Genomic DNA, 14374 nt, shown 5'->3' with positions numbered 1-14374 from the left:
TCATTATCATCAAATCATTATCTTCACACAAAATCCAGTTATTCAAGTGACTATTAGCTATTCACATATCGTAAATCTGTCTGTCGAGTTATTCACATACTGAGATGTTTCTGCCTTTTATGAATTAGTACAGATGAAACATTTCAAAACAAAATCAATGTCAAGTTTCTAATTGACAGATTTTTGACATTTCAGAGTAGCAGAGTATGATACAATTAAAAAATAGCCTGAAATGAGAAAAACCCAGGCATGATCAAAACTACTTGGTAGAAATATATAAAATTATACGGTCAGGTAAATGCAATCATAACAGCGTTAACACAAAAACAGTGCTTTTTTTAATTTCATTTTTTTTAAACACACGATTAGTAATTATGCCCCTTTCCACACCCTGTATTTTGGACTTCCAAGTCAACATGCGTGCTCTTGTTGCTGCAAGAGCTGGTCGAATGGGCCAGAGTGGTTGAGAGGTGAAACCTGCTTTGGGTTTTTAATGTCCAATAAGAGGCATGTTGGGGACAGCTTGATGAGCGTGACCTCTCTGACTGATTTTTTAGCAATAATTTGACATGTGGACCAACTCTATTCGTTTTGTTTATTCTGGATTGATAAACGCATTCACAGTTTAGTCACTCTCTTTGAGAATGCCTTCGATGTATTTTTCCTCTAAGATATCTGTGTCAAACACATTCACGTGAATTGAAGATTTTTTTTAGGCTGAGTAGCGCTACACACTTGATATTTAATCTTTATTTCAAATAAACCTAGAAGAAAGTATTTCTGCAGTTATTATAGTATTCCCACCAACAAACAAGCCCACACAAAATAGGAATGGAAAAAAAACAACCAAATAAGCTTTTTCAGGGAGTTCACATGGAGTGCAAACCTGAAGAGAGTCATTTCAGGTTGTGCCACTGAAGACTGAAGGGCCTTTTTTTAATTTGCTTGAGAAAACAGAAATAAGTTGACTCATGAATTCACAAACTTTTTGCTAGATCTGCATAGTTAATTATTATTTAATGTACATTTTTGCAATGGTGGCACTTATGTTTTATGACCATTCCACAATCTCTTTTACTGCATGATGTTGGAAAACAGCAATTTCATCACGGTTAGGTGGTGGAAAATGTATTTGCATCCACAGTAATAGCAAAGTAATAGTCATTTGTTCATTGAACCACAGGTTCCTTTTAATCACACAAACGATGTTAACACTTGATATTATAATAATACTAGAAAAATATGTCCAGACCAATGAGAATGTTGGCTTTACTGTTCTAATGTTGGGCATCTGGATCTATGTCCTTCTCGCCTTATGCTTAAATGCTTAAATTATGAGTTTGTGCACAGCATGTGGAAAATTGTATATTACATTCATGAATGACAGATGTATCAATACCAGTGCTTTATCAAATGATATAACAATTAAATATTATACTTATTTATACAGTTTAAAGTTTCCCAATATTTTTGAATTACAGTATGTACTTATGATTACAGTCACATACATGTGCAATTACATTATAATCGCATTACATGAAATTTGTTCGCAACCTTATGAATATTACAGGAGGGTAAATGAAATGATAAAATATTTTGTTCATTTTAAAGTAATGAATGTGACAAAAATAATAACGGCTACAATTTCTTTTGGCCAATGCTAATTCTGAAATTTGACAGGAATCTTGGTAACAGCAAAAACTTATTTGAAAAAAAAGTATTTTAAGCCATATGAAAACCAACTAAATTACCTTATTCTTATGAGCGCAGTGTATAATTCCAAGAAATACAGAGTCATTACATCACGCAAATTCAGCCAGCAAATGCTAGGATAGAACTTCATATGTTCATAATGAGAAAAATACTGTAGCCATGTAGAAAATCACATCACCCAAACTGGCTAAGCAAATGAACATATATTTTGGTAGCAATACACTATGAATGCCTTCTACTGAACATGAATGTAAAGCTTAAAAACTAAACACAAACGCCTTGCATCTTAAAGACCGTTTTCGCTATTGTAATGCCGTTTATTTTTCTCATTTTTACGGCTGATCTGTTTTTACCAAATGCGTAACTTGCCTGTGCATAACCGCCGTTATCCAACAAAATCAATTTGTGTAGTGAACATGCTGAGTGGTACATAACTCTAGGGATCCACTCGCCACAGTGGCTGCTGTATAAAAAAGTAAAATCCTGCCCTCAATGTGGGAGTTGATAGACAATAAGTAAAATACATATGAATCTCAGAATCCTGACTTTGTAATAGCTGCAGGCTTGAGGGTTATATTTCCCCCTCAAACATTGTCATGTGCATTTTTAAGATAATTCCTCTGTAAATCACCCATGGGCAACAAGTATCAAAGTAAACAAAACTGTAAAGACACTTCATTATTGTCTCATTATGACATCAGATTTGGATGACATTGTGGGCTTCACAATGTCATCTCAATTCATGGGCGAGTGTTAAATTTCTTTCATGAATTAGTTTGCAAGCATTCCTCATCAGTAAAAAGAGGTGATAGGGACATTTCAGGATACTCACAATTTAAATTTAAATAAGCTTCTGACTTATTTGGCGGCAGTCTGTTTGGAGTAGATACAGTGGTTGTGGAAATGGGACAGCAGGGGGAGCTTATTGAAGGGACAACTCTCATTTTCACAATGTTTGAGTATGCAGAGGATTAGAAGTATGCACTGCAAGTGTATACTACTGTGGCATTGTTAGAAACCAGAAGAAAAACTCACCTGCAAGTGTGTAATCAAGAAGACAGAATTTGTGATGTCATATTTCTTTATAATCCATAAAGCGTCAATCGGTTTTGAAACAAGTGTTCACTGGTATTCATTCTGTTTTACATTTATCATTTAGTAATGTTGACAATGAGTCATACATGTTCTTTTTTTTGCGTTCACTTGCATTACCCCCCAAAAAGTCTAGTTGAATAGATGTAACTATTCTTGGTTGTTTGATTAAAAGACACAACAAAATTAAAATGCAGATAAGCTGTATTTTAATGCTAAAGATGGTGATTTTTTTCCCCCAGTGCTTGGAGCTGTACTTTTAAGGTCATTCTAGATCAGAGTCCTTCAACTATGAATCTGCAATCATGGTCAAAATTGTAGAAGGATGGCATGAAAGGAATTTGATTAAAATCTGCCTCCTGATTGAACAGTCCTGACCTTCCTCGCAACATGCATCTCTTTAAACGGTACCTCAAACTATTCCATTTTCATCTACCGGAAAACCTGAAGGGTCCAGTCCACACTGCTTCATCTGAACAGCGATGTCAAATAAGTAGTCATAGCATTCACACCTGGATATAGAGTGGAGAAACAAACATTGCTTAATGCTGCCTTTGTTATTACATTCACCAGTAACGTAAATTCTGAACAATACAGTAAATACTTACATAGTCTTAGCTTTTTCCCATGACTCGCCCCACACGTACACACCATGCCTTCGAACAAGGACAGCGCACGAGTCGGGGTATTCCTCCATGGCTCGTGCCATGCGATCTTTCAAATCTTTCTCTTCTGGGGTATTCTCGATGATAGGCACGACCAGAGTGTCATCATAACTGCAGAATGCAATGATGTATTACAGCAATCAGCCATGACAATGATGTTTCTAGACCATAGATATCACTGCGTTGAGGCTCGATGCGCTGTTGTCATACAGACAAGTCAAAATATTAAATTCTTGTGGTTATGTACCGAGCATTAGATCCTAGACATGAACAAAAAGGTTTTTAAAGTGTCTTCGTAATTTAGTGCTGGGTGAAACAGGTCAAAAGTTAAGTCTTGTTTCCTGGTGGAGTTTCCTTTTAAGAATGCGTAGGTAAAAAATAAAATATATCTGTTTATTTCGCTCCTGTAGCGACAATCTTCATCATCATTGTTTGAGAAAATGCTTTGCAGTGCCTAAGAACTATTGCTATCCAGCTTTGCTTGCAGGTGGACTGACAACTGATAGAGCACGTTCTTTAGACCAACATTGAGGGCTGTGAACAAATGCACTTGGAACAATTTGAAAACCAGGCCACTCCAGGCCCATTTATACAAAGATGCTCCGATCAAATTAACAGGAAATACCCCATTACGAATTTGCGTTCACACAACCACCGATCTATTTCGATCTCTGCTTAAATGAGTCCGCAAAATGTAATGAAAATTATATAGCATACATGCAAGAATGGGGAGGACGCTCAGTTTCGGAAGGCGGCAGTCAATGAGCAATGTCAATATCCTCCTCAGACTGAAGGAAGACATACACGTACCTAATCGACGCAATAGCAGCCCTGCAGTCTCTTGTTAGGTCAGCCAAAAAAAAAAGAAAAACTTCCCACCACATTGGATTACAAAACAGCAAAATGTATTGAAAATGTCACCTGGGAGTCCTGACATTCAAAATACAAGGGCATTCCCAATGATTTTTGTCTCAAACAATAACCCCTTGGCAAGAAGAATTTTCCCTACAACAGCGAGGAAATAACAAAGGGGAAAATTCCCTTTTCAAGTTGTTTTTTTAAATGTTTTTAACTTTGCCAAGAAATATAGGGTGATTCCCCAGCTCACGAGAGCATTTTGGGTGGACTAGAAACGGCAGATGTTGCAGAGGTTCATATTAACGTTAACGCCAATATTTGCTGCTCATCGCCTTATTCTTTTGTTGGTTCGTTTAACCATGTGTCACACAGTGCAGAATAAGCTTCCGCGGGCATATCCAGTGTTTCTAGGATGGAAATACTCGGCAAAAAGGGACATATTCCAAGACGAAGGTGTTTTGAAAGGATTACAAATTATGACGGCTTACAGAGGGAATAAAAGGAAACAGAGAAAGAAGTGGTTAATGTATGGCAGCTAGGACACAAAGCACTAAGCTAAAGAACAGTTCATGGTTACTTGGCTAAATTACAAATGTGATCATAAAGTTTAGTGGGAGAAGGGGACCAGGCAAAGGGGGGGTTCTGGGCCTCAGACTGTGGTTTGGGGAGCCCTGATATAAAATAAGCAAGTTGCGAGAACTAAGTGCTTGCCCAATTCTTAGTGTAAGATTTCCTGTAAGAAAGATGACTTAACTAGTGCATGAACCCCACCTAAATGGATTAATTATTTGTGGTTAGCCAACGATAACAAATTGAGGCGAGGCACAGACCTACAGTCAGTACAAAAGTTCAAGAACTTAAAGAGTTTGCAGAATAGTGTTTATTTAAGATCATGTTAAGGCATGTTGTGATGCTGTCCTTTATTTATGTACTGTAGTACTTGGATTTGTAACACAGCAACACAAGCCTACTCTTTTTTGAACACTTTTATTAGAACATTTTGACGAATCTGTGTCCTTACCAATAGTTAGTGCAGCTGGTGCCTTTACGGATCCCCTTAATCATCTCCTGGTGGGTTATCCTGAACTCCTTACCAGGAAAGAGCAAGGTTGCTATGACAGCAGCTTTGGAGTGTGTGTGAATTACAGCCTGTGCTCCTGTAATAATTTAAAAAAAAGAGTTAAAAACAATTATCATTGTCTGAGAATGTGACATGGTAAAAGACGCTAGAATGTTTTGAATCGGAACAACTCTAAACGAAGTTCCCTAACCTTCCCACAGCAATCCCTTGTAACTTTTCATGATTAAAATAACTTGTGTGCGGTGGATTGGTCGCCAGTCTTTTGGTCGCCGGTCTTTTGGTCGCGGTCTTTTGGTCGCCCGGACCGCGACAACAGGCGACCAAAAGACCGACAACCAAAAGACCGGTGACAAAACAAGGTAAAACAATGCGGTCTACGCATCAATAAAAGCCAACAATGGCCATGAGCAGTTTCACTGGGCCGACGTGTGAGTGTATAAGAGTTTGTATGTACATGCGTTGTCCCTTTAAGAAGCTACGTCAGTCAGGGTCTTAACAAGTTCTCCAAACAAAAAACAATAAAAGTCCGGAAAATTTGGAGCTTTTCTTTAGCCTAATAATTACTAGAGCATTAAGTATGACTAAATAGTAATTTGCAGTTTGTATTTAGAGAATTTGAGCAACAATTTAAATGGTAATTATCAATAACCTTCCGGGCGACCAAAAGACGGGCGACCAATCGACCGTGTACCAAATAACTTATTCCATTGCAACAATACCAAATTGATCCCGGGTTTCTGTATCCAACCGTACTCCTTAAATTACATTGATGTGGACATCTACTAATATTTAGCTCAGTTTTCTGCTTTGGTAACAAATAAAACAAGTTTACCTCTCATTGTATAGGCGTTCATAAAGAGTGGAGTGCATTGGCTCTTTTTTAACTTCTTCCATGCAGGCGGACAGCTGATGTCGTGCTCCTCCACATCACAAACAAACAGGTCTTCTGCCTTCGTAATGCACCCACACACCCACGCATGCCCAATTATTGTTAATGAATCCATCCTCACTGAAGATGTCAATACGTACACTACGACACCGTGATTGCTACTGACCTGTATTCTCTCTTTCTGTACCCCCGAAGGTGCAATGTAGATGTGCTTTCTGTAAGTAACAGAACAAACATGCAATGTGTTCATATTGAATACAGTCCAAATTGAACATTTTGGCCTGGTCTATAATGACTGTCATCCATGAAACCCTCACTCATACCATGAGTTACTATTGTGCCTGCTTACTTCAAAATGTGTTTCATGGTGTGTGAAAAACTAGACACTCATACTGGTTTCCTGGTAAATGGGCCCATTGGAGGTGTTAACAGTAGAGCAAGGATTTATTCAACTGTCCTTTTCTGCCAGAACTCCCCGAAGCGAGACGCTGCCATGTTCCTAGTATAGGTTCATATAGTCGATGCGGCATGGCATTATGAAACACGGTGGTGCCAATAGATACTAGATCAATTACTTTGTTGACCATGCACGTAACTCAAAACGAATGAAAATGCCATTAAGCTGGTTGAGAGACATTCGCAAGGTAAGGATAAAAATGTATTTTTTTTAGGATGTAATTTTTTTTTTGTTTATAAATGTAATGAATAGGTTTGAAGTGTTGAAAACAGAGATTGAAAACAATTTAGTGCCAAAATGCCAAGTAATAGCATTGAACTTTTTATTTTCATCAGCCTGCAAGATTTTTGGGGTAGGCCTAAATAAGGTAAAGACATGATTTCCTTTTTTTAACGTTTTGATAATAAAGTATTTTCAAGAGTGCAATGGACACACTTTTTATCAAAATCCATAGACCACAAGATGTGAGGTACACAGTTACACGTTCACTTCTCATTTCTACCAGATGAAGGATCGTATGGTATGTATTTTTTTTAAATATAGCCTTGATTTGTGGAAAAAAGCTATAATGGAAACACAGGTAAGCCATGGTAGAAGATGCGACCGGCAGGGATCCGCGCTACCATGAATCCATGCAGGCTAGCAGTGGTCGTAAAGCAGTGGCCTGTAGTAGATGCAATGCAGTCGGCTACAATTCTTCCAAGGGCGTGCTTCATTTCTAGCGTTAAGTCCGCAGGTAGTAGAGAAATTCGTATAAAATCTGACCGTAAAAAATTATGGTTCTCTTGGGGAGTGTGCTCTATGGGAAGTGGGAGCAAAGCCTAATATCCATCTCAGGAGGAGATGGTTTTGACTGGGCATGTGTTTGCAAAGCACCACTGGCATGGAAGGTGAGAGCAAAATGTCACAATGACAAAGTCTTGCTGGAATGACAGATGAGTTGTGTAGACAGAAGAAAATAAGATACAAACCTAGCATCAAATTTCTACCTCATCACAAGTAGAGGTAGGTGATTAACACATGGTACTTAATTCCTCAGATTTACCCCACACAACATACATATAGGCATGAAAACCTTTTGGAAAAGATATAGTTATTCCTTTACTTAGCCTTTTAAAATTGCTAATATGATGTCGCCAGGCCCATGGCAATATGCACAGCATAAAGAGTTGGAGTGGGAATACATATTAGAAGCTTTTATCAGATAAAACCAGCTACAAAAACCTCTTTAGGAGTTATAAAACAATCAAAATGACATTCCTTTGTTGCTGTTTCCTTAGAGCTGAAGCAGAAATATAATGTATAGTAGATGGATGATGTATGGACCAGAAAGTACCCTGGTACGTCTATATTTGGAATCAGTAGTTGTGACACATAAGGGACAGTTTTAAAACTATGTGAGATAATTTTACATATTGTACCAACAGGGGAAATGCATCAGTTGCTCGTTTAATAGGCGGCTCATTACACGAGAGAACAAACATGATTGGGAAAAAAAATACATTTCTTGTATTCCATTTTGGCAGGAAGGAACTTTGTGTAATTCCTGTTGAAGCAAGGCTTGTTAGGCCTTCTAAATAAATTACAATATTTACTTGAGGATTAGTATCTCATCTCATCTCATTTTCTGAACTGCTTTATCCTCAATAGGGTCACTGGGGGTGCTGGAGCCTATCCCAGCTGACTCCGGGCCAGATGCGGGGGACACCCTGAATCGGTGGCCAGCCGATCGCAAGGCGTGGATTAGTATGTAAATGCTTAGTTTAATTCCCTTGGACTAAAAAAAAAACTTTATTGAGATGCATGTTTGTTTTCATGTGTCACCGATATTTAGTCACATGCCTGCATTGTGTCTCCTGTGAGTCAACACGAGCTCTGTGGGCAGATGGGCAGGTACGGGCAAGTGAAGGAGTGACAAAGAAAGAAATATCTTACGCAAAGCAACATTTTTCAAAGCTGTAGTTGTACTGTCGGGAAAAGTTGTGAGGAATATATTAATTTGTTCCAAAGTCTGGCATTAGGGAGCTGATGCGCCACTGAATCGGAACAATCACAAAAGTGTCTAGAGGGTAACAAAAAGCGTTAAGTTGATGCATATTCTAATTCATAGTAGACTATCAAAGTGTTCTATATTTGCATAATTTAGCACTACGGCTGCTCTTGTCGTGCCAGGTTTGACTTTTAGTAATCGTATCAGGAAGAAAAGAAAAACTACACTGTCTAACATCATAATTATATAAAAGTAGAAATACACTTCAGCCATAACACAAGCTCATTACATACGAACCCTCTTCTCAAACTGATTCCTCCGCCTGTCCCTGTCACCCATCCGAGCTGGTAGAAAAGTCGGCAGAGTTCCGGAATAAGAACACGAGGATGCTCCTTGTCCTACAACACAAAGAGATGATCATGATCAAGTTTAAAAATGGAAACTCAAAATGTAGTGAAGCAGTGTAAAACTGAATATCGTATTTATTCGCGTATAATGAGTGTAAAATGCTGTACCAAAAAACTGAAGGAAAGTTCGGGTGCGCGTTATACACGACACCTCTATTAAAATAAACATCTTTATCTCTTGAAATAGTGTGTACTGTTTAGTAGCTCAGATTCCACCCACTTTTGAAAAACCTGCCTGAATGGATAAATACACAAATGAAGCAATGATGCTGATGACAAATGAAGACAATAAAATAGCACTTAAGTGTCTGTTCATTTGTTTTGATCAATAATTACTTTTTGTGCCTACACAAATACACAAGATCTTTTGGTTAGTCTATAAATACATTACATTTATCCAACATAAAGTGAGCATAACAATCATATATTCATTCATTTTCTGAACCGCTTATCCTCACAAGGGTCACGGGGTTGCTGGAGCCTATCTCAGCTGACTTGGGGCAGGAGGCGTGGGACACCCTGAATTGGTGGCCAGCCAATCGAGGACACGGACAACCATTCACACTCATACCTAGGGGCAATTTAGAGTGTCCAATCCACCTACTTTGCATGTTTTTGGAATGTGGGAGCAAAATAATCATTATCAAAATGATAATCATGCTATTGTTTTGGAAGTATTATCAGCAGCAGTAATGGGTTCTGCATCATGTAACAAATAATAAACAAAGTTTGCCACAATTTGCAGGGAACACACTTGAGCTGAAAATAATAATAATAATAATAAATTAGAAGAATATTTTATATTGAAAAAAATGTTTCAGGATTGAACCATTGACTTATCTCTCTGAGAAAGGAGGTTAGGGTATAATAAAATAGTATTTTTCCAAAAGGTCCGTATTCATCCATTCAAAACATTGTTACCTCTTTTTCTGAGGAGCATTGACTTGCATCTTGGTCACCATTGTTGATGTCACAAAAAGATGTCATTTCTTTCGGGAAAATAGTCACAATCAGTGAAGGTGTTTCTATTGTACAATATAAAAAAAAACCTTTGACATTTTACAAAGCACTCAAATGGTGCTGTGTAGTATTTTAAAAAATGCAAACAATATGACTACAGTGACACGACATTAGATTGATAAAACCAATCTCATCTCATTTTCTGAACCGCTTTATCCTCATTAGGGACGCGGGGGGTGCTGGAGCCCTGAACCGGTGGCCAGCCAATCACAGGGCACAAGGAGACGGACAACCCTGCATACTCACACCGATACCTAGAGGCAATATAGAGTGTCCAATCAGCCTACCATGCATGTTTTTGGAATGTGGGAGGAAACCGGAGTACCCGCAGGAAACCCACGCAGGCTCAGACAGAACATGCAAACTCCACACAGGTGGATATACTATATTTGCGGGCATATATATGTCTGCACTAAATCAGAAGCGGTGTTTTCACATGTTAAACCGCTCCTGCAAAAATAACAACAGAATGTGAAAACCTGACGGAGCACTCATCTCTAATTCTCATTTGTAACATAATATTTATTTGTGCAAGTTTTGAGAACATGATGGCATGAGGTGGTGTATCTCTCGGGTCATAGATAATGAATAAAATCAGCAGCACCTACGAGTTACCGACGCTATAAATCGAGTTGTAGTTAATCTTGTAAATCATGAATTTTAGCTCTTACCAGTTTGTAATCCCCCAAGTTAAAATAATATTACGTCGAGGGGCGCATACGTTTCTGTCCTTCTGCTTCTTCTTGGGTGTTCGTGGCAACCTTGGAATCCCCACAGCGCTGCCCTGACCCCCGCAGGACAGTGGCAGTAATGCTCTTCCATTTTAATGGGATGAATCGATGTTCCTCCACTCCACGGTACTAAATGATGAATCTGGTTTTTAATAAATCATTAGATTTTTCCTCTAGATTCACATCAAAATCAATAACACAGTAACTATTGCCACTTTATTAATCCTCAAGATTAGTTCACGGATTTTAAACAATATTCCGCCTTGACAACTTGGATGGCCCTCCCAGAACATTGTAAATGTTCATGTGCAATAATACCAAACTTTGTAAGTATTGTTGTGGGTCGTAGCATGAACTGTGAAATATACAGTCCTGGTGTTACTTCAACGTTGTGACCATTATCATCAAGAACATCTCATCTCATTTTCTCATTTTCTGAACCGCTTTATCCTCACTAGGCTTGCAGGGGGTGCTCGAGCCTATCCAAGCTGACTTCGGGCCAGAGGCGGGCGACACCCTGAATTGGTGAACAGCCAATTGTAGGGCACAAGGAGACGAACAACCATTCACGCTCACACTCATACCTAGGGGCAATTTAGAGTGTCCAATCAGCCTGCCATGCATGTCTTTGGATTGGAATGTGTGAGGAAACCAGATTACCTGGAGAAAACCCACGCAGGGCTGGGGAGAACATGCAAACTCCACACAGGTGGATCGACCTGGATTTGAACCGAGGCCCCCCACTGTGAGGCTGATTCGCTAACCACCAAGAATGTATCAATATTAAGTGAATCCTCATTTTTAACAAGATTCCCAGTAGCAGAACTGGCCATACAAGGGCCTTTCTTGCAATGCAGTGTTCTTTCATCATCGTGCAAAACACCCGTATAACACAATCTTTGTTTCATCACCATACAGTATCATGTTTCTAAATAACGTTGGCTTTTCCACAAGTCAATCAAGTCTTGTTGTGGCATGTCTTCAGAAAAGAGTAACCAGAAAGTCGGCGGCGAGTGGTTAGCGCGTCGGCCTCACAGTTCTGGGGTCAAGGATTCGATCCCAGGTTGTTGTCACAGTGTGGAGTTTGGGTGTTCTCTCCGTTGCTTGCGTGGGTTTTCGCCAGGTATTCTGCTTTCCTCCCACATCCCCAAAACATGCATAAAAGGCTGGTTGAACAGTCTAAATTGCCCCTAGGTCTGAGTGTGGGATTAACTTTGCCCATAGTTGGCTGGGATAGGCTCCAGCACTCCCCGCAGTCCTTGTGAGGAAAAGCAGTTCAGAAAATGATTGAATGAATAACCAGAATGTCGTAGCAAAAGCTTGCCTCCTGAGTGAAATACATTTATTTCAAAATCTTGAAGAGAGCCCTGTTGAATCTCAGAATGTAAGGTCAGTAAAGATTTTCATCCATTCCTTCATTTTCCATGCCGCTTATCCTCACGGGGGTCGCAGAGGTGCTGGAGCTTATCCTGGCTCGCTACCGGTACTAGGTAGGGTACACCTTGAGTTGCAGATTAAATAGTATTTTATTTTTTGGTATAATTGTGAGTTTGATGTATTTCGGGTTTTTTTTAGGAAGAGTGTAGTCCGTGGCTCTATTATGTGTCAGACACAACCCTCACTGCCAATGCCCATAAGCTTCCCACTGACACGCCCGGTCCACCGGTGGCCAATCAAAGCAAAGAAAGTGCACATTAGCTCCAGTCAGCTGCATTTTAATGAGAAATGGGATTTTCCAGAGGGGCTAATAAAAGGAGTAACTAAAATGGCTCATAAAATGACAGTCTGGGCACATTCGGAGCAAAATGTTGTGCTAACCTGGTGAAATGGCATCAGAGATTATGAAAAATAATGTCAAAAACATAAAGTTAAGGGCACCTATAACAATCCTTGAAAGTGTCTTATGTTCAGGATATCATTTGAATTGTTTCCACAAGGAATATATAATTATACAGTTAATGAATCAAATGTATTTCTGTATGTGGTTTCATTCAGTATCTTACAGCATCATTTTTCATATAATACTTAATTTAATGCTTTCCTGATGGTTTCTTGATCCATTACATTCCATTTTTCAATTTTACATGGTAAAACATTGTTGCTAGAATTGCAAGATGAGACAAGCACTCACCCACACATGTTGAGCAATTCAAATAAACTTACCCTAGTACTTTATCATCCCTATTGCCCAAGGCTGCACACTTATGATGCGCCTAAGTCACCTTTATACACATTGCCTCTGATGCAAAAATCATTTCAGTTTTTAAAACAATGTGGTAAAGTTCCTCACTGGTAAAAGGTCCCCTGAATAATGCCGCAGAGAGGAAAGGATGTTTATTTTATAAGGTGTGTTGTGTATTAGAACAACAGATACACTAACTGCATTTAAGCACTATCCATTTGGCCACGTCGGTTTGCATTGCTACTGTTAAGTTTTTACATTCAGGATCATAATAATTACGCAATACAAATTTAAAATTGACAAATAAATTGTGTTAATTTGTAACGTGGCAGATTATGGTCATGCCCAACTGTTTTGGCAAATAATCCATTCAACCCATTCATTAGGTAATGTGGATCAACCTTATCAAAATGCAAAACAAAGCCGTGACAAACTGGGTAAGCGAAATTATGCCAATTCATTGCTTTTTTGTTGAAAGTTCAGGATGAAAAGAAGAGAAGACAAAATAGGACTTTGCATCTTATTCACCATAACAAACAATAGGACAGACATTGAGGCAGAGCCATGTAATAGTGTTGCGAAAGCTCAAGAGCAAAGCAAGTTGAGAGCACAACAGAGTGAGAGTGAGCCAGAGGACATTGGTGATAGTGCTTTATCTGAGAGAGAACAAATAGCAGGAATGAGGAATTGAATATCCTGCTAGTGAAGGCTTAACATTGCATTCAAATAAACAAACATGGAACCGTCTGAAACGGAATACTGTAATTTGTTATCCGTTTTAATTTGCTGCCTTTGCTGTTTTTCAGGTAATTACATTTAAATAAGGTACTGCATAGAGCAAAAATAGAATTAATCATTCCAATCAATAAAGATCACAAATTAAAAGAAGAAAATGCTACGGTATTTAGAAAACTATGGATTTGAATGGGGGTGGGTGAAAGAGTGGTTAACGTGTGAGATCGAGGGTTTAATACCTGGTGGTACCTGGTTTGCATGTTCTGCCCATGGCTGCGTGGGTTTTTTCCAGGTACTCCCCGGTTTCATCCCACATCCCAAAAACATGCACAATAGGCTGGTTGAGCACTCTAATATTTGTCCTAGGGTATGAATGTGAGTGTGAATGGTTGTCCACCCCCTTGTGCCCTGAGATTTTCAACATTTCAGAAACCAATAATATTGATGCATAACATTTGAAATATAATAGACTATATATATATATATATATATATATATATATATATATATAGTATATAGTATATATATAGTATATATATATATATATAGTGTAT

General features: G+C 38.6%; 1 protein-coding gene across 2 annotated transcripts; it reads right to left on the bottom strand.

Moving 5' to 3' along the window:
- Positions 1–2776: 2776 nt before the first annotated feature.
- Positions 2777–10960, bottom strand: apip (APAF1 interacting protein). 2 transcript variants are annotated; one of them, XM_077594836.1, is made up of 8 exons: positions 10894–10960; positions 10074–10141; positions 9043–9143; positions 6465–6513; positions 6242–6359; positions 5350–5485; positions 3414–3581; positions 2777–3317 (listed from the first exon to the last, which is right to left on the bottom strand). In XM_077594836.1, exons 2-8 carry the CDS (start codon positions 10137–10139, stop codon positions 3218–3220), a joined length of 738 nt encoding a protein of 245 aa, XP_077450962.1. In that variant the 5' UTR covers positions 10140–10141; positions 10894–10960; the 3' UTR covers positions 2777–3217. The 2 variants fall into 2 exon arrangements, with proteins under 2 accessions (XP_077450962.1, XP_077450961.1); XM_077594835.1 differs by having other exon boundaries at positions 10844–10950.
- Between the last annotated feature and the right edge of the window lie 3414 nt (positions 10961–14374).

The sequence above is a fragment of the Stigmatopora argus genome, chromosome 2 (genome assembly GCF_051989625.1).
Source record: "Stigmatopora argus isolate UIUO_Sarg chromosome 2, RoL_Sarg_1.0, whole genome shotgun sequence".
Classification (NCBI taxonomy): domain Eukaryota; kingdom Metazoa; phylum Chordata; class Actinopteri; order Syngnathiformes; family Syngnathidae; genus Stigmatopora; species Stigmatopora argus.
Note: the sequence above shows the minus strand (reverse complement) of the source record. Positions and strands in the feature narration are given on the sequence as shown.